The sequence below is a fragment of the Podarcis liolepis genome, assembly GCF_965112155.1.
Source record: "Podarcis liolepis genome assembly, chromosome: 2".
Classification (NCBI taxonomy): Eukaryota; Metazoa; Chordata; class Lepidosauria; order Squamata; family Lacertidae; genus Podarcis; species Podarcis liolepis.
Genome location: NC_139555.1, coordinates 41,293,181 through 41,311,759, shown reverse-complemented (window position 1 = coordinate 41,311,759; position 18,579 = coordinate 41,293,181). Strand labels below are relative to the sequence as shown.

The 18,579-nt window shown below is 46.1% G+C and overlaps 1 protein-coding gene and 1 long non-coding RNA gene across 3 annotated transcripts; one reads left to right on the top strand and one right to left on the bottom strand.

Moving 5' to 3' along the window:
- Nucleotides 1-2,970: 2,970 nt before the first annotated feature.
- CCDC42 (coiled-coil domain containing 42) lies at nt 2,971-11,466 on the bottom strand. The gene is made up of 7 exons (XM_083487690.1): nt 11,239-11,466; nt 9,077-9,182; nt 8,547-8,651; nt 7,335-7,532; nt 6,615-6,836; nt 4,757-4,915; nt 2,971-3,268 (listed from the first exon to the last, which is right to left on the bottom strand). The coding sequence occupies exons 1-7, from the start codon at nt 11,313-11,315 to the stop codon at nt 3,176-3,178; spliced, it is 960 nt and encodes a 319-aa protein (XP_083343816.1). The 5' UTR covers nt 11,316-11,466; the 3' UTR covers nt 2,971-3,175.
- A 39-nt stretch (nt 11,467-11,505) lies between these two features.
- On the top strand, nt 11,506-18,287 carry LOC310700318. 2 transcript variants are annotated; one of them, XR_014522565.1, is made up of 4 exons: nt 11,506-12,405; nt 14,510-14,580; nt 17,121-17,305; nt 17,914-18,287. It is a non-coding gene; the product is annotated as an uncharacterized lncRNA (long non-coding RNA). The 2 variants fall into 2 exon arrangements; XR_014522564.1 differs by lacking the exon at nt 17,121-17,305.
- The last annotated feature ends 292 nt before the right edge of the window (nt 18,288-18,579 follow it).

The window sequence follows — 18,579 nt, the reverse complement described above, 5'->3', positions numbered from 1 at the left end:
GACAAAGCCTTTCATTTGGAAACTGAATGGAAGCCATATCAAGTCAGATCTCCTTTGGATCGCAGATTTGTAAGGGCGAAAGCAGTGGTTTTAGGAAGTAAAGCTGTCCAACGTCCAACATGCAAACATGGAGCTGCATTTTTGCTGGCCTTTTGACTTTTGTTATCCCTGCTGAGCCAACGATCACAAAAGTGATTTGCGGTTTATCTATACACTCCACACTTCAGCTTTTTCAACAGCAATTCCCTGGGAAAGGGCAGTTCTGTGAAGAGTCTGTGCGCATGTGTGCTGTCAGAGGGAAACCTTGGCACCTCCAACAAGCTACAATTCCCATGATTCCTTTGAGGAAGCTGTGACAGTGCAGCTAGTGTAAGATAAAGGGCCAGTTTATAATGTGGGCATGCACAAAGGAATTGTCACGCAAAAGGGTTCAATATTAGCTAGATGTTGAGAAACAAAATGCCTGGGGTGGTGATGTTATAATGCTGGTAACATAGGATGTTAAGAAAATAGGAAGCCGCTTCATTTAGTGCAGTACAGTACAGTGGTGCCTCGGATTAAGAACTTAATTCGTTCTGGAGATCCGTTCTTAACCTGAAAATGTTCTTAACCTGAGGACCACTTTAGCTAATGGGGCCTCCCGCTGCCGCCGTGCAATTTCTGTTCTCATCCTGAAGCAAAGTTCTTAACCCAAGGTACTATTTCTGGGTTAGCGGAGTCTGTAACCTGAAGCGTCTGTAACCTGAAGCGTCTAAAACCTGAGGTACCACTGTACTTTCTGCAGACTGTCAGCAACTATCCGGGGTTTCAGGCAGAGGACACTCATATCTGGAGATGTCAGAGAATGAACCTGAGACTTCCTGCATGAAAAGCAGGTGATCAGTGGCGCTGACTTGTGTCCGTACTGATGCTCAGACATAATGTCTGTTGAAAAGCCCAAATCCTCTCTCCTAAGTGAACCTGCCACTCCGCACTTTTAGAACTCCGTAGGAGTGGGAGGTATTAATCCATTTTTCTCTGAGATCCCCTTTCTTCTATCAGTGCCTTCGGGTTTCAGGGTCAGAGCCCACTGGGTCCCCCCCCCCCCAACTCCCTGAACATGCCGCAAAGTGTGTGGAGGCACCTCAGCCTCCTGGCAGGATGAGTCATCGTGGCCTCCCAAGACGAGACATTTCCCCCGCTCCCAACTCACCCCGGTTGCATTTGCGTCATCAGCTCCACCTGACTGCACTGCAGAGCCAAGCGATGACGCCAGCACCGGGGCACTCTCGGCAATGGCTGCTGTCTGAGGCTCAGCTCCTTTGCTGCCGCCTGCTGAATGGACGGGATGAGCTTCCGGGATCTGCGCTGCTCTCACTCTAATCACCGTCGCGCTCTTTGCTGAATGGAAGACTCCCGAGTGCGGAATGCTAATTGTCTTTCTAGCGACAGGGAGGCGAGCGTGGCAGCTCTGCGCTTGGTTGTCTGTTCCTGTGCAACAATCAGCTGCCTGTTGCAGCACAGGTAGCTGTACTCAGAGCGCTCCTTAGCAAGCCGCAGTAGCTCTGCTTCCCAGGGAGGAGCGACAGCCAGCCCAGCGCTATAAAGAGCTCCTGGCTCCAGTGATCATTTTCTTCTCCACTGCTGCTGGCCAAGGAGTTAATTCATGAAGTTCATATCTAGATTTAATACAAGCACCTTACTTAAGCAACTGCTTGGCATTCCTTCTGCCTCCAGAAGAGAAGAAGAAGAAGAAGAGTTTGGATTTGATATCCCGCCTTTCACTCCCCTTCAGGAGTCTCAAAGCGGCTAACATTCTCCTTTCCCTTCCTCCCCCACAACAAACACTCTGTGAGGTGAGTGGGGCTGAGAGACTTCACAGAAGTGTGACTGGCCCAAGGTCACCCAGCAGCTGCAAGTGGAGGAGCGGAGACACGAACCCGGTTTCCCAGATTACGTGACTACCGCTCTTAACCACTACACCACACTGGCACCACACTGACAGAGATCCTTCAGGCCTTTGGAACATCTGGGTGAACTTACCTAGCCTGGCGCCCTTAAATTCTCATACAGTGGTACCTCAGGTTACATACGCTTCAGGTTACAGATTCCGCTAACCCAGAAATAGTGCTTCAGGTTAAGAACTTTGCTTCAGGATAAGAAAAGAAATCGTGCTCTGGCGGCGCGGTGGCAGCAGGAGGCCCCATTAGCTAAAGTGGTGCTTCAGGTTAAGAACAGTTTCAGGTTAAGAACGGACCTCCGGAATGAAATAAGTACTTAACCCGAGGTACCACTCTATCTTAATTTTGGAATGTAGCCCCCTCCTCTCAAGACGAACATACCAGGGCAAGCATAATTCAGCCTTCAAGACTAATCATGTTTAGGAGGTTGGGCTTCGTTGGCTAGTGTCCAGAGGAGTGGCTGGGGGTGGGGGTGGGGGCAGGGCACACTGGGCACCACACCGGGGGGGCCGGCACTTACCGTGGGGCCTCATGTTTCTCTCCTGGGAGTGATGCCTGCCTAGTTCATCTCCTTTCATTGGTGCCGTGCATTCATGGTGACGATTTGTGCATATGGTACTATCAGGGTGGGGCACTTTTGCACGATCCCACTTTCAACACTGTTTGTTCCTGAAAAGGTTTCATCCTGCTTTGTTTCCAATCACTGCATGTCCTGTGACTTCCTGCTACAAATATTTGGAGGGCAGGGGCTGGTCTTGCTCTCGTTGTGCTATTGTGCATCTATTCAAACCCTGATGCCAGTAAGGCAATAGCTTTGGCAAAAATCAACTCATCAAGAGGAGTGATGTGTGGGCAGGTCAGTATAAGTCCACCACAAATGCATTGGGATTGTAGAATACTTCCCGCAAAGAGCACATGTTTGGCAGGCCACCCAGTTCCAAACAACTCATCGACAGGCTGCCAACGGTGGGTCCGTGGCACAGGACTCATTTTATCCACATGGAAACAAAGGCAGATGAGAAGCCAAGGCTCCATTAACTAAAATATTCTCTTTATATACCATACAGACTAGGTTTTGTTTCCAGTGAAGGGAAAGTAAAGGGTGGGAAGGATATTGATTAAAATGCAGTCGTGGGGCATCAACCGTTCCAAAGGACAAGCAAAGCACAGCTGAGGGAGTTTTCTGAGAGAAGAGAAGTGGGGAACATTATATTCTTTTTCCAACACCTCCCGGGTCACTCCTTGTTCATTCCTGTTAGCGATCTGTTTTGCTCTTTCTTCTTCACCTCTGACCAGATGTCAGACAGGTCCTGGATAAACTGCTGGATCTGAGAACAAAGAGGATGAACATCCGATTAATACAAGCAGAGGGGGAGCCATCACAACAGCATAGGCTGGAACTGGGGGCTACTTTGGGATTTTTATTATTTTTTATTATTTCAGTCTTTATTAGTTTATAAACGACACACACAAAAACCACAAAACATAACTCACAAATAAAAAGAAAAAAGAACAATACAACATGGAAACACAAAAATATTTCAGCTACCAACTTTCACCCTCCTTAGTGTGGGTTCTTTGTTTCCTTATTACTTGCCTCTATTTTTCAATAAACTCAACCTGTATCTTATAGTATTTGTGTTCTTTTTACCTTATGTTATTCGGAGAGTTAATCAAAGCATCCTAAAGTTTTAATGTGGGGACAATGTTCTTTTAAATATTGTCTATAAATCTCCCATTCCTTTTTGAACTTTTGGGTTGATGGATACCTGATCTTCTCCTTCATATTTGCTAATTCCATATATTCAAACAGTTTAACCTGTCACTCTTCTTTTGTTGGAATTTTATCTCCTTTCCGTCCCTTGGCTATCAGCATTCTCACTGCAGTTGTTGTGTACATAAAAATCCTCCTTTTGTCTCTCAGAATGTCTGATGCCATAATGCCTAAGAGGAAGGCTTCAGGTTTTTTGATAAATGTTATTTTGAACAATTTTTTTGGTTCATGGTATTTAAGTTCCCAAAAGCTCTTTATTTTTTTACAACCCCACCACATATGTTACCATTGTTCCCTCTAGTTCTCTACACCTCCAGCATAAATTTGACTTGGTTTTGTACATTTTAGCCAATTTGCTGGGTGTGATGTACCATCTGTATAGCATCTCCATAAAGTTTTCCTTTATAGTAAAGCAAGCCATAAATTTCAGTTCATTTCTCCTTAAATTTTCCCATTTGCCGTATGTATATTGTACCTAATGTCATTCGCCCACTGAACCGTAACCGATTTTACTTCCCCTTCTTTTAAAAGAAAAGAAAGCTACTTTGGGATTTAATTGGGGCTGCTGGTCTGAAGGATAGAACTCTTGGTGGAACTATGGACTATGGGGCTGGTGGGGGGAAGCAATGTCCAAACTACACTGAAGAGAGAACATGCTATAGCACAAGAGCCATCAATTCATCACTGTTTCCAGCTCACTGTGTTTCATTTCCAGATACATTCTGGACGAACCAGATATAAGCCCTCCCAATTGTATCTCCTTGTCACAACATGGCTTGATGGGCCTCAAACAATGAAGGACTGAAGACTTTGTGCTCAGCTTGCAAACAGAAATGGCCCACTCACGAGGTGGGGTGAAGTAACCATCTCAGAGGGCAGAAATGCAAGAGACGGTGCCCCCTCAGGGCACTCAACCCCATGTGTATTTTGTGGTTTTGTACATTGATTTTGTTCTGTGAACCGCCCTGAGACCTTCGGGTATAGACTTAAAAGCACTGCCAGACCCTGGTGGGGAGAGGTGGAGAACTCAGGACACGTGTACCATATCCAGCTGCTTGTGTGTGTCCTCCACGGGCACCATTAAAGCCTCCTTCATCTGCTTGGCTACACTCTGGAAGAGATTCAAAGTGGCCATCTTGATGGTACCCAGCATCAATGTTTTCTTCGCGGCCGTATTCTGGATATGGGCCCAACGTGACTCCTGTGGAGAAGGCAGAGGCATTGAAAATGAGGTTTCGATGGATGTGACTAGTATGCTGCTACTTTCCATGTTAAAAGTGCCCCGAACTTCATTTGGGGGAGATGGCGGGGACAGGACTCAAAACAACTTGCATAGCAACCAGCCTAAGATGCCTCTCTTATGTTTTGCACTTCCATTGTGCAATCTGATCTGCCACACACAAAGCCTTTTCAGCAAAATGTTCTGTGTTATTGTCTGCCTGTCTGCCTCCCCCCCCATGGAATGTTAGTTCAAATGCTAAGAAGTTTGTTACTAGGCAGAAAGGGGCAGCCTCAACTAGGGTTCATGGCATCATCCTGCCTTGTCCTGCTGTAGTTAGTCGTTCAAACACAAGCCCAGCATCTTTATTTTCCTTCCCTAAACTGTAAGATATTCACCATTGCCAAAGATGGTGGTAAACGTTCTCTGGCTACCACTAACGAGGTTTAAAAAGGAAGTAGCTCCCTCCTTCTGTCATTTCTTCCTGATAAAGAACACTTATGGTAGTCTGGAATGGCTCCTGAGACTCCCTAATAGCTCAGCTGGTTAGAGTGTGGTGTTGATGATGCCAAGTTTGCAGGTTCGATCCTGGTAAGGGACTGCTGCATATTCCTGCGTTCGGGGGTGGGGTGAGGTTTGGACTAGATGATCCTCAGGGTCCCTTCCTATGCTATGATTCTCTGAATACTCCAGCCCCATTTGCACTATGTTTTGAAAGCAGTATCACGCCACTTTAAGCAATCATGGCTTCCCAAAAGAATCATGGGAACTGTAGTTTGTTATAGTTGCTGAGAGTTGTTAGGAGACCCCTATTCCACTCACAGTTCCCAAAGTTCCTCAAGACAAGGGATTGACTATTAAACCACTTAGAGAACTGTAGCTCTGTGAGCAGATTTTGGCTCCAGGCCTCAGATTCCCTATCCTTGATTTTGAGTGATACTTAAAGTGCCATGTGCTAGCCAAAATGCCCTGCCCACTGCCAAACAGGTAAATGGCTCCCAGTGATGCCCAGTGGATTGCTGACCATTCTTGCCATCATCTCTGGCTTAAGTGTTCACTGGGCCAGGGTTTGTCTGCAGCTAGTCAAGGGTATGGATTCATGGCAGCAGATTTTAAGTTAAGATTACACCGAGGGATGCAAGTGGCGCTGTGGGTTAAACCACAGAGCCTAGGACCTGCCGATCAGGAGGTCAGCGGTTCAAATCCCCATGATGGGGTGAGCTCCTGTTGCTCGGTCCCTGCTCTTGCCAACCTAGCAGTTCGAAAGCATGTCAAAGTGCAAGTAGATAAATAGGTACCGCTCCGGAGGGAAGGTAAACGGCGTTTCTGTGCGCTGCTCTGGTTCGCCAGAAGCGGCTTAGTCATGCTGGCCACATGACCCGGAAGCTGTACGCCGGTTCCCTCGGCCAATAAAGCGAGATGAGCGCCGTAACCCCAGAGTCGGCCACGGCTGGACCTAATGGTCAGGGGTCCCTTTACTTTACCTAGTCCAGGGTATGGGTTCATGGCAGCAGATTTTAAGTTAAGATTACACTGCGGTCTGGGATGAGAGTAAGCCTGTTAGGATATGCAGATAGTTCAGGAAGAGACAAAGATTCTGATCCATCCAGACTGGTTTCAGGCTTGCCATCGTATTACTGGGTCAAAGCCCTCCATGCATTTCCCCACCCCTACTCCTTACCCAGACGATGACATCGCTGCGGGCATGGTCGAAACGCAGCTGTAGGCGGGCTAGCTCATTGTTGTGCTGCAGCATCTCATCATCTTTTTCCTCCTTGTAGCGTGCCAGGCGGACTTTAGCTTGCTCAATCATCTCCATCCCCTCCTGTGCCGACTGCACGAGGTCCCGGTGCATCCCTACGAGGGTCTTGTAGCGACCGATGACCTCCCGGATCTCCTCAAACTACAGGGAATGCCTTGCATTACTGTTGCTCAGTCCCTGTTCCTACCAACCTAGCAGCTCAAAAGCAAGTCAAAGTGCAACTAGATAAATAGGTACCACTCCGGCAGAAAGGTAAATGGCGTTTCTGTGCACTGTTCTGGTTTGCTAGAAGGGGTTTAGTCATGCTGGCCACATGATCCAGAAGCTGTCTGTGGACAAATGCTGGCTCCTCGGCCTATAGAGCGAGATGAGCACTGCAATCCCAGAGTCATCCACTACTGGACCTAACATCAGGGGTACCTTTACCTTTACCTAAATCTGATCTGCAGATTTCTGGTGGCACAGACAGAACCACAATAAGGTAACTGAGGTTTCTGCCACTCCCCACCTCAAGTGTTGGTCCTTTGTCCCCCCGCCTGTTTCTCTGGTTCTGCACACAGGGTACACACCAAAGAACTGGACATCTGCTCTTCAGCTCCACCCTCAGACTTTGCCTCCCTTCTTAGCAGCCATACGTACCTCAGAGACCTCAACCACTTTCTCCAGGTACTTGTTGAAGATGGAGTATTGCTGTAGCTTGTTGTAGAGCTTCTGGTGCTGCTGCTTCAGAGCTGCCATCTCTATCTTGGCCTTGGCCAGCTCTTTCACTCGCTGCTTCTTCAGTTCCCGCTCCTTGTTGGCTTTCTTCAGGGCTCTGATCCGTTTCTGGTCGTTCTCCTAATGGCCCCATGTTGGACCCCACCCCACATACCATTGAAACGGAATCAAGACAAGAGTCAGAGTCTACAAGGCTGTCAGAAGTGCACAGGAAGTTGCCCTGTACCCTGTCAGGATATTTGCCCATCTAGCCCAGTAATACCTGCAACTACTGTTCTGGAGGCAGAGGCAGTGCTATAACTAACTAGCCATTTCTTTGCCCAAGGCTGGGATTGAACATGAGACCTCATGCACACAAACTGTGTGCTCTACCACTGAGCTATGATCTCTCCTGACACCATGTCTCCATCTGAACCAGCACTGAACTGAGCTAGGAAATGGAGGTACTGCTTTAAAGGTACCACTGCTGAAATTCTTGGCATTCAAACTGAGTCTACTCAGCATCTGGTGTGCAAAAATGCAGCTGGCTGATGGAGCCAATGTGGATTGATCTTCTCCACTGCTAGCAGTAGTCAATGCCTGAATATGGTTTGCTTGGGTTAGCCTGCAGAAGCCTCAGCTATGGCACTTTGCATAGCCTGCTGCATTTATTGAGTCTCTGGTAATCTTCCACAAGCTGATATCTAGACTGTCCTCTACATCTGGAAGACAAGCTCACTAATTCAATGTTGAAAATAAAACAAGATGTGATTTAAATACCTGGTGATTGCATTAAATGAATCTTGTATATTTTGTGTCCTTGCCCAGGTTATGCCCCCTATCACTCCACCTAAGTTAAACTGGGATAGTTTCAGCTAGGATAGCTCAATCGGTTGGGCATGAGACTCTTAATCTCAGGGTCATGGGTTTGAGTCCTACGTTAGGCAAAAGATTCCTGCACAGCAGGAAGTTGGACCAGATGACTCTCGTGGTCCCTTCAAGCTCTACAATTCTATGATCCTACTATTGGGTGGAGAGCAACTAGCCTGTGTACATATGTGTAGCTCCAGGCATATCACAATCAGGCCTGTGCTGTGCTCAGATAGGGTGGAGGTCTTATAATGTAAGAGCCAGAGAAATGCAAAAAGCAAATACCTGTATGAATTGCTCGAATTTCCGAATATATGCTTTCAACTGAATCTCCTTAGAACCAAGTTCCTCCCATCGATTGTTCAGGGCTTCCATCCTTGTCTTGAATGCCTGAAAGGTTCACAGAGGGAAGAGACCAGTAGGACATCTGATTCCAGTAGATCAGACTGGTGCCTTTGAGATATTTTGGACTACAGCTCACACTGTCCCTATTAACCATTCTGATGCTGATGGAAGCTAAAATCCAAAATATTTGGAGGACACCTGGTCAGGGAAGGCTGCAGTAGTCTTCTTGTTCTGTTAGGTGTTGGAAGACTGTGTTGCCTCCTGCTTTTCTCTCAAGTTACAGAGAGCCCAAAACTTCAAAGAAATTAGCATCCTGGCCAGGTGGATCAGAAGATGTTTTGATAGGGAAAACATGTGCAATTTGCTGCCAATAAGCCATGTAGTTCTGTGGTTTTGATGTGGCTGGTGACAAATGAAGGTAGAGCTGGTCATCAGGGATACAGAGGCAGTAAAGCAGGGCATCTCCTCACCTCCTTTTGTGCCTCCATGGCCTGGTGCACCAATTTGGCTTCTTTTTTCTTCTCCAGGAGCCGAATGGAGGGAGATGGGGACTCCTCCTCAGATACTGGGAATTTCCTAATAAAAGGGAAAAAGAATTTTCCCATGAAGAGTACAGAGATATTTTTAAGTCATAGGACCTGTGAGCTAGGTAGGTTTTGTGCAGCTCACACACCTTACAATGTGTCAGCATTGCCCTTGAGCCAGTGCCACTAACTGGACTCATCCACTTCAGCCCCGACTGGGATAGGCGAGCTGGGTAGCACTTCCAGAGACCACCTTCTGCACAGGAACAGGTCAAAGTGCTGTGGACTCACAGCTTAGAGTTGTGAGCACCGGATTCACTCCCACAAGAAGACAGTCGTCGCACAGCAGAGCACAGCAGAGTCTAGCAGAGTATATAAACAACTTGGAGAGCAGCTCTGTAGAATATCTTCTTTATTCTTTATTCTATAACTACAACTATAATACAACTATATACAGAGCTAAATAGGTCTAAGCATAAATGAATGCTGAACCGCACTGAGTGTCTGCAGCTGCTCTTAGCAGCAACCTTATCTAAACACACAATCTCTCTCTAACACCCTCTCTCTCCGACACACTGACTGACTGACTCTTTGATGTGGTGCTGGAGCAGAATAAGTAGAGAGCAGAACACTCCTCCTCTCTGGAGAATCAGCAGACTCCTCAGGAGATTCTTGGATATGGGAGGGGTGAAATCTCCTCACAATGAAGGGTCAGAATAATAGAATATCCTGTTTGTTCAAAGGTGCCTGGATCAAGCCCAGAGATGAGTTTCAGTCAGAAAACAGACAAGGGTTCCAAACTACAAGGTCTACAAGGAGCGACAAGAAAATGGGGCTTGGATTCAATTTAGATACCCAGCAAGAGAAAGGGGTTTGGAGGAAGGAAATGAAACTTCAGTGGCAATAGTGGAAGAAAGGGAAATGAAAGCAGTGAAAGGAACATGAGATAGACGAAGAAGGATGTTGGAAAGGAAAAGTGAACAGCTAATCATGGAGCCAAGAAGAGAGGAAGCTATGCTTGTTTTAGTACTGGGTGGTCTGGTTAGTTGCCAAACCACTTGGGAACAGGGGTACAGCACCACCCAGGGAAGTATCCTGCAACAATTAGAATTAGGATTATTTGAGCATGCCAACAAGTGTATAAATAGTGATGATCCAGTAGATGCTATATATTTGAAAATACAAAAAGTGCTTTACAAAGTCCCTCATCAAAGGATCCAAAAGATCAAACTACATGTGACATAGAGATTTATGTTCAGGATCTCCTACATTTTTTTAAAAAAAGTTAATGGCAGCAGATGGATGTTACAATCAGGACCATAGCACTGGAGATGAAGTTAAAATTCTCCTCATTCAATTTTCCAGTATAGGGGGCTGTTACCTTCATGTCTAGTTTGGGTAGGCTTCAGGGAATCCGATCCCTCCCCTGGTGGCAGCCAAAAAACAGATAAACAAGAAGAGTTCTTACCGCGTAATTTATTCAGTATTTACAGAGAGACACAAATGAATGCAGTCTTTATTAAATAATGGTGTTGCTCTGAATAAATTCCAACCCCCTCTGTCACTCTTATGTCATCCCTGCACCAGCTGATCTGAGCTTTCTGCCTCTGAGCTTTCTATTCTACTACTCGCAATGTCTATTCTACTACTCCTAGTCCTGGGAGAGGGTGGCTCAGGAATGCTTTCCAAAGACTCTGAGACTTCTTCCTGCTCTTCTTCTCCCAATATTTCCCAGCTTTCCCCCTCTGCAGCCTCTGAACTATGGCCTTTTGCAAACCACTGTTCTAAATCTATAGTGTCCTCCTGTTCTTGGGAAGGTTCAAGAGGAGGGAAGGCAGCCCCCATCATTCCTCCTCAGTCCAGTCCCTGATGTAGACTTTCCAGATGCACCTGGCCTGCTGTTGCTGGAACCAGGATGCTGGTAAGATCCTGGACCCTTTTATAAAAAGTGGGGGGGGGGGAGAAGCAGGAGAACCTAGAAGGGAAAAGAAAGAAGAAGATACCAAAAACATGGGAGAGCAAAGAAGAAGACCATGGAGAGTAAAAGGTAGAATAGAGAGGAGCCCAGAGGAAAGTTCTTTCTGGAAGAGATGTGGCATTTAACTCACATCAGAAGTTTCAGCAACTTCTGTCCATACTGTATGCGGAAATACTCGCTCAGATCCTCTTCATCCATGGTGGTCATGATGACTGCTCACTGGCTAGGCAATGCACGCCAAGCCCTTTTAAACCCAACACTCTAAGCAGAGCTAGAGACACCACTTTCCACCTCTCCTAATGCCTTGGGAGGAATCAGGCAAAGAGAGTCTGTTACAGTTGGGGTCACAGAACCTTCCGGAAGATGCAGAAGGGTTGCTTAGCAACCACAGGGCTGTTCTGCACTGGGAATGATGTAGGGTCCTATGTGAGGCTATTGTTCTCTTCTCATGTGAAGGGTACCAATAAATGCCACAACCCATCATTCCCCCTTGGAGAAGGACTGAACTGGCCAGGGAGATTGTGTGAAGTAGCAAGCATATACTTTTATCAGCCAGTGGTTTCAGAGTGGTCAGGATAACAGGAAGGAGCTGTCATTTAGAAGGATGGTCAAATTAACCTCTTCTACTAGATGGAGGAGAGCATTACGGAATCAAAACACACATAATGCTCTTTGAAACAACATTGTGGCACAGCATGAGTTCTGATTAGAGCTGAAAAGAAATTAGATTCACTTTATCCTATCCTATCCTCACTTTCTGAAACAATATGTGAACCGAAACACAAACAGCCTTTAAAATTCACGCATCTCCAAATTTTGTAATGCAGTTCTCCAGCTGAGCGATGGGGCGGGGTGTGTGTGCAAACATTGGTATAAAGTGTGTACAGGTATGCATATATTAGTGAAAACACCATGCAAATTCATTATACTAGGCAAAATGTATTCTCAAAGTTCAAAATGTGCCCACTGGCCCAAAGAGATTGGTTACCCCTGTTCAAGGTTGTTGTGTTCAGTTCCATCCACCCTATTGTCTCACAGCTGCTATGGCAAAAATGAAAACTTTGATGGTGACAACCAGATTGATAGGTTGGTACTACATACACGTCTGGGCTTTTGTGCAGATAAGCAAGAGTGATTACCATGGTGGCAACTTTGAAGTAGTGAAACTTTAACTGGTCTCTTCAGGTGCAAAAATATTTGAGACTGGGACTCGCAAGCTCCGTCAAGCCCTGAAGCTCCAAAAGGTTTCCTGGAGAGTGGAATGCATCTGCAAGGCTCCTACGCCGACTTCCTTGAGGTGTGTGGCTGATCATGCTGAAGAAATGCCAGCTAACCATCAACATTGTGTGGGTGCTTTTCAGCAAATCCTGGGATCTTGTCACCACAGAAATGTGCCCCTCCCTCACTGGAAGCATGAACAGCACGAGAGTGCCCAAGATTTGGCTGAGCAAATGTTATTGCGTATTTGCATCCTTCACCCCAACCCATTGTGGATTGGGCACTGTCTGAGGTGGAAGTCTTGATCATTCCATCAGCTCTGCTGTGTGTGGCAGTCCAGCTTCATCAGGCCTCCCCTCCCCTCAGCTGTCGGGTGGGGCCAGCCATTCCATCAGGCTACCATAGCAAGAGATTAGAAGCATGGCTCTTTCCATCAGCTTTGTTGAAAACCAAACTCCGTCAGGCACCTCCTAACCCTGAACTGTGACAGCTGGTCAGTTTAAGAACAGCTGTTTAAGAATTGGTGCCTGAGTTTGATTTTTATTTTCCTCTTCCCTCCCTGTCCTTTCCCCCTTGTGTGTCATTCCCCCCCCTTAACCATTGTAAGCCTGTAGGCAGTGACCTGTTTCAATTAACTGCATGTTAAACCACAGAGCCTAGGACTTGCCGATCAGAAGGTTGGCGGTTCGAATCCCCGTGACGGGGTGAGCTCCCATTGCTCGGTCCCTGCTCCTGCCAACCTAGCAGTTTGAAAGCATGCCAAAGTGCAAGTAGATAAATAGGTACCACTCCAGCGGGAAGGTAAACGGCGTTTCTGTGTGCTGCTCTGGTTTGCCAGAAGCTGCTTGGTCATGCTGGCCACATGACCCGGAAGCTGTACGCCGGCTCCCTCAGCCAATAAAGCGAAATGAGCACCGCAACCCCAGAGTCAGTCATGACTGGACCTAATAGTCAGGGGTCCCTTTACCTTTACCTTAAGGCACTCTGGGAGCCTTTTAGACCAAAGAGTGAGCTCCAAATGCTCCAAATAAAATAAATAATCATAATAAGTATTCCTCAGGGCTGATCCAGTCATGCCGTCCTTGTGTTTTCACGTGGGCTGCAGCAAATGCCTTTACACTGGGGCTGAGCCTGAATTCAGTAATGGAAAAGTTTTGGAGCATTACCTCATGATGGAGTGGAAACCACAATGGGTTAGCTTTAATTGTCTTGTGCTTCACCCTTCTCTCCCAGTGTCTTTACATCTTCTCCCTGACTGAGCGCTCGGCTCTTGGATACAGTGTGTGCTTTAAAAGCTCAGCTTCTTTTTCTTAGGTTCTCCATGGCAACTGCATCAGCACCCCATGAATAAATTACCTCTCTGACACAACATCACTTATTAGAATAGAGAAAATGCCATTTCTGAGTCATGTCTTTCTGATGGGGCCTTTTGTCTCTTCCTTCATTCTTCTGTCTGCCCAGTTCTCTGTGTGAAGAGAAAGTCAGCCAGACAGTTTGCCTTGGGGTGAGCAGAATGTCCCTCTCCAGGCCATGGGTGACTTCAAAGGGCAGTGAGAGTTTCCTGTCCTGGCCTTAGTGTGGAGACTGCCATGGTAGGGAACAGACACTGTGGGTTGGCTTGCTTGCCTACAAACCTTTTCTTAAACCTAGTCCTCTACGGCTCTTGAATTAACCTCCCCTCCATCACCCACATACGCATCCTGCAGTTCTCAGTTAGTCTCATCTTTATTCCTCCTAAGTGTTGTCCTGCCACATCATTGCAGAGGGGAGATCGTTTTGTCACGCAAGCAAAAATGTTTGTGCTGATGGAACAATCATAATAGCAGGCCCTTCAAGTGTTCCTATTTTCCAGCGACTGTCCTGAATTTACAGAAGCAGTCCCAGTTTCTCGCTTGATCCTGGAATGTCCCGCTTTTCCTTAGGACATCCCTATTTTCTTCAGAGAAATGTTGGAGGGCATGGAGTTATGTGACCCCCGAGCCAAGGACATAAGTAACTATACAAACTTTAGAAGACATCTGAAGGCAGCCCTGTACAGGGGAGTGTTTTCATGTTTCATGTTTCATGATGTTTTTATATATGTTGGAAGCCGCCCAGAGTGGCTGGGGCAATCTAGTCATATGGGTGGGGTATAACAACAGCATCCTCCCCATCCCATTTTTCTTTTGTGTCATATATTTTAGATTGCAAGCCTGTGGGAAGGAACAGTCTTATTTTTAATTGATTGTACATGAATCAATTGAGAGACCTGTGTGTAAGTAGGTGTGCTTTCTCTAGTGTCAGGATTCCAGGTTAATCGGTGTTGACTACAAATGAAAGTTTGGAACTCTGCACAGAGAACTGTCCCATTTGACAGTTGTCAGCCTGTTGTGAGCTAAAAGCCCAGAATGTCAGGAGGAGAAAATTGGGGGAAGAATGCTGCAGTTAAATGTTGCAATAGAAGCACTTCAGTAACTCAGTGGAATTGTTTGTTTGGGAGGTATTGTGTGTCATATTGTGCATTCTGAGTTGCTGCAGTCGTCACAGTGGCAGACCAATTTGTTTAAACTGTCTGTCCTGTTGCTACTAAGTGAGAGCTAGGGTCTAATTTTAAGGTTGCAATGGGTAAGGAGAGTTGAATCTCCCTGCAGCATATTTTCAATACAATTTGGGGTGGAAAGCACAAATTCAACACCTACTTAACAAGGCCAAAACTCTGTCATATGCGCTCCTCCGATTTTTCTTTTCGGATGGAGCTTTGCATGTTCCCTCGGCCCTAAAGGTGTTCAAGGCAAAAGTGGTTCCCGTGCTAGCTTATGCTGCCCCGCTCTGGGCCGTGATGACAGATCTTGCTCCTCTTGAGACTCTGCAAAACCAATTCCTACGTCGGCTCCTAATGCTCCCCCTGTGCGTAAGCAACGCAGCCATGCGACTAGAATTGAAGATCGCATCCTTAGAAACTTGCCTGTGGAAGCAAGTCTTCAATTATTGGTTATCATTGTGGCATAGATTACCAGACCATTATCTTGTCCAATGCTTATGGCGAGATGAATTCTCCAGCCTTTGGACTAGTAGAATCCATGCCAAACTCTTGAGCTATGGAATCTCTCCCTTAGATTCCCTAAAACTAGATCAAATCACTGCTCAAAGACTGATCCGCCAAAGACTGGATGACATCGATTTACAGCGAAATTATTCGCTGGGGGGAGGTGTTTGTTCGCCCCAGAACATTGGTATCACTTTAACTTACTGCGTTCCATCATACCTCTCCTCCCTTTCGACTGTTGCCCATAGGCTGGCCTTCACCAAAGCGAGGTTTAACGTTTTTCCCTCCAATGTCCTGAGACATAGATTCTCAAAGGGCCAAGCCTCCGCCATGTGTGTATGTGATAAGGAGACGCCGGAGTCGCTTCAGCACATTATGTTTACTTGCCCCTTGTTTAATGTGCCACGGGCAAATTTGTTGGGATCAATCATACAGAAGCTAGAGGGTACCCCACCAAAATTCCACCTTGCCCAAATCCTGCAAGATAAGGATATCCATACGACCCTGAGAGTGGCTAGGTTTCTGGTCGCTGTCCTTACCCAAAAGCGCTGCCAAGGTGCACTACAAGCTAATTAAGGCGCAGTATGTCATTCCATCTTGCAGTATTTTATTGTTATAGTGATGTTTTAGCGGCTGTTTTTTCCCACGTGCACAAGCTGTTATTTATGTCTTGTTTTTTATCTGTATGGGCCTATGGCCGTAATAAATATCTATTCTATTCCCTGCAGCATAACTCCCAACAATTCATTGCCATCTCCCACCCCAAAACTGGCCTCTGATGCCAGAAGCCAGCTCACATACCTGGGAGAGGGCTGCCGGGAGGTGAGTTTGGGGACGGCTCATCTCCAGCCTGTGCACACACTTTGCACTTAAAACCAGTGCTCCCATTATGTAGGGAACAAAATGCATAAGCCTCACCAGCTGAGTCCCCACCCCAGTTGTAGCTAATCACACCCTCCAACACTCTACAAGACAGTAACTAAGAGGGCCATTTGAAACCAGAAGAGGGCAGCCTCTGAATTTGAGCGCCACCGCAACCCCAGAGTTGGTCACGACTGGACCTAATGGTCAGGGGTCCCTTTACCTTTACCTTTAAAATCCGAAACAGTCTCCCATTGTCATGTGCAGCTTTTGCTTCAAATTTCTCCATCTGTGATTAATTACTGAACCTTAATGGCTTTTCGCATCTGTGATCAAACAAACTGGTGAGAGGCAAAAAGCTGGATTCTGTGACCTTTGCGAGAGATTAAAATTCAATAAAATAACAATAGTGGTGAGAATACCAAGGCATTTGACTCCTATCTCCTTCAACTTACCAAGTGTGCAGTCCTATCAAAATATTCTCTTGTGTTTCAGCCAAAATGTTTCACCCCTGCAGGCTTATATTCCCCCCGCCCTTTGCTCCAGGTTATATTCCATACAATTTTGTACAGTTATAAATGATGCCTTTGAAATACCCTGTAACCTAGGTGGGGTTTACTATTTTTATTAATAATAATTCTGAATTTTATATAAACTCAAACAAATAAAGCAGGGAACTGAAGTACATGTCACAGAAATAAATACAAACAATAGCTCCCCTTGTTCCTACCATAATTATCTAATACACAAATCAGGGAACACACAAAAGTAGGAAAGAAAAAGGCTGTGGATAGAAATAGAGCAGTTGAACTAAGTTTATTATTGACATCACCACCATACTACCTCCAAGTTTAGAAGAGCATTTCCATTCCAGAAAGAGGATGATTTTTTTTTATTTTTTTTTGCAGATTGCAACCATTCTGCACATCATGGGTAGCCAACATGGCAACTTCCATCATTCCTTGGCTATTGGTGATGCTAGATGAGGCTGATGGGATTTGGAACCCAACCACATCTAGGAGGCCACAGGTTCCCCACCCCTGACATTACACCTTCCTTTCCATTTGGGACATTGTCTGGTGGTTCATTCAAAGTAGGTGAAAGAAACAGATTAAACTCAAGAGGCTGAATTTTCATAGGTAGACAATTAGGTCTTATAACATTTTCATGCAATCAGGCTCTGGCTGGAGACCACTCAGTTCATCCCTAGCATGGTTCTATCTACACTAGAGATTAAAAACACCCCAAGGTAAAGACTCCCTCAGTTCTGTTCCATCTGCAAAATGCCACATGGTGGGGCTGTTGCAAGGCATCCTTGCCTTGGCTGGAATATATTTGTAAGATTTATTTATTTATTGCTCAATAAATACTGAGCAGGGTTGTTGTTGTGGATGTGTTGTTGGCAAGAGGCTGCTTCAAGGTCTTACTCTTGCTATTTTTGAGCTCTGTATACGCCTAACTCAGCTATTGTGGGAGCAGCAGCCAGGAGAAGGTGTGTATGAAGGAATAGAGAATGATCCTCTTATACTAGAATGTCAAGAAGGAAGGAGAAAGGGCTTTTCTTTGGAATGGATGCCAGAACAAAACAGAATAGAACTGGGAGGGAGAGAAAGGTGGAGTGAGTTGCTAAGAAGTTCCCACACTTGTCATACCAGAAACAAACACCAGAAACAGTGTCTGATTTCTCTCTCTCTCCAACAGTTCCTAGATAACATGTCATGTTGAAGGTGGGTTTCTTCTGTCTTGGAGGTTGGACCCACAGTATCAAGGCCCTGACCATCCATACACATCAAGCCTGGAATTATTCTCCAACTCAAGGACAGGGGCAGAAAATGCTGTTTCTTGTGTTTTTGCTAGGAAGGACAAGCCCAAGGATGAGGAACCTGTTGGTGGACTTCAGCTCCCGCCATTCTATCCATTGGCTATGCTGACCGGGACGGATGGGATTCAGAGTCCAAGAACATCTGAAGGGTACCATGTTGGCTAACTCTGCTGCATACTATATGCTTAATCAACTGGTGACCACAGAGTTCCAGCTAGGTAAATGCAGGAAAGATAGCTACTCCTGTTTTGAATCACTGATTCTTTGGGGAGACTGGACTGGAACTTGCCACAGCAGCGGCCTGCATGTCTTTGATTTCCCAAGTCTTTTCAAACACTGGCTCTCCCTGGCACCCCCCCCCATCCATACAGCAATTGTCAGTCTGAAAACTATGAATGATTGCCAGCTGCTAGTTGGAATCTTGAGAAATGTGCCAATTCATCCTTCCTCTCCTCTCTTTGTTAAATCCTATTCCTCCCCCCCCCCATCTTAACAGCATGAAACACAAAAAAGCTGCCTTCTACCAAGTCAGACCACTGGTCCAT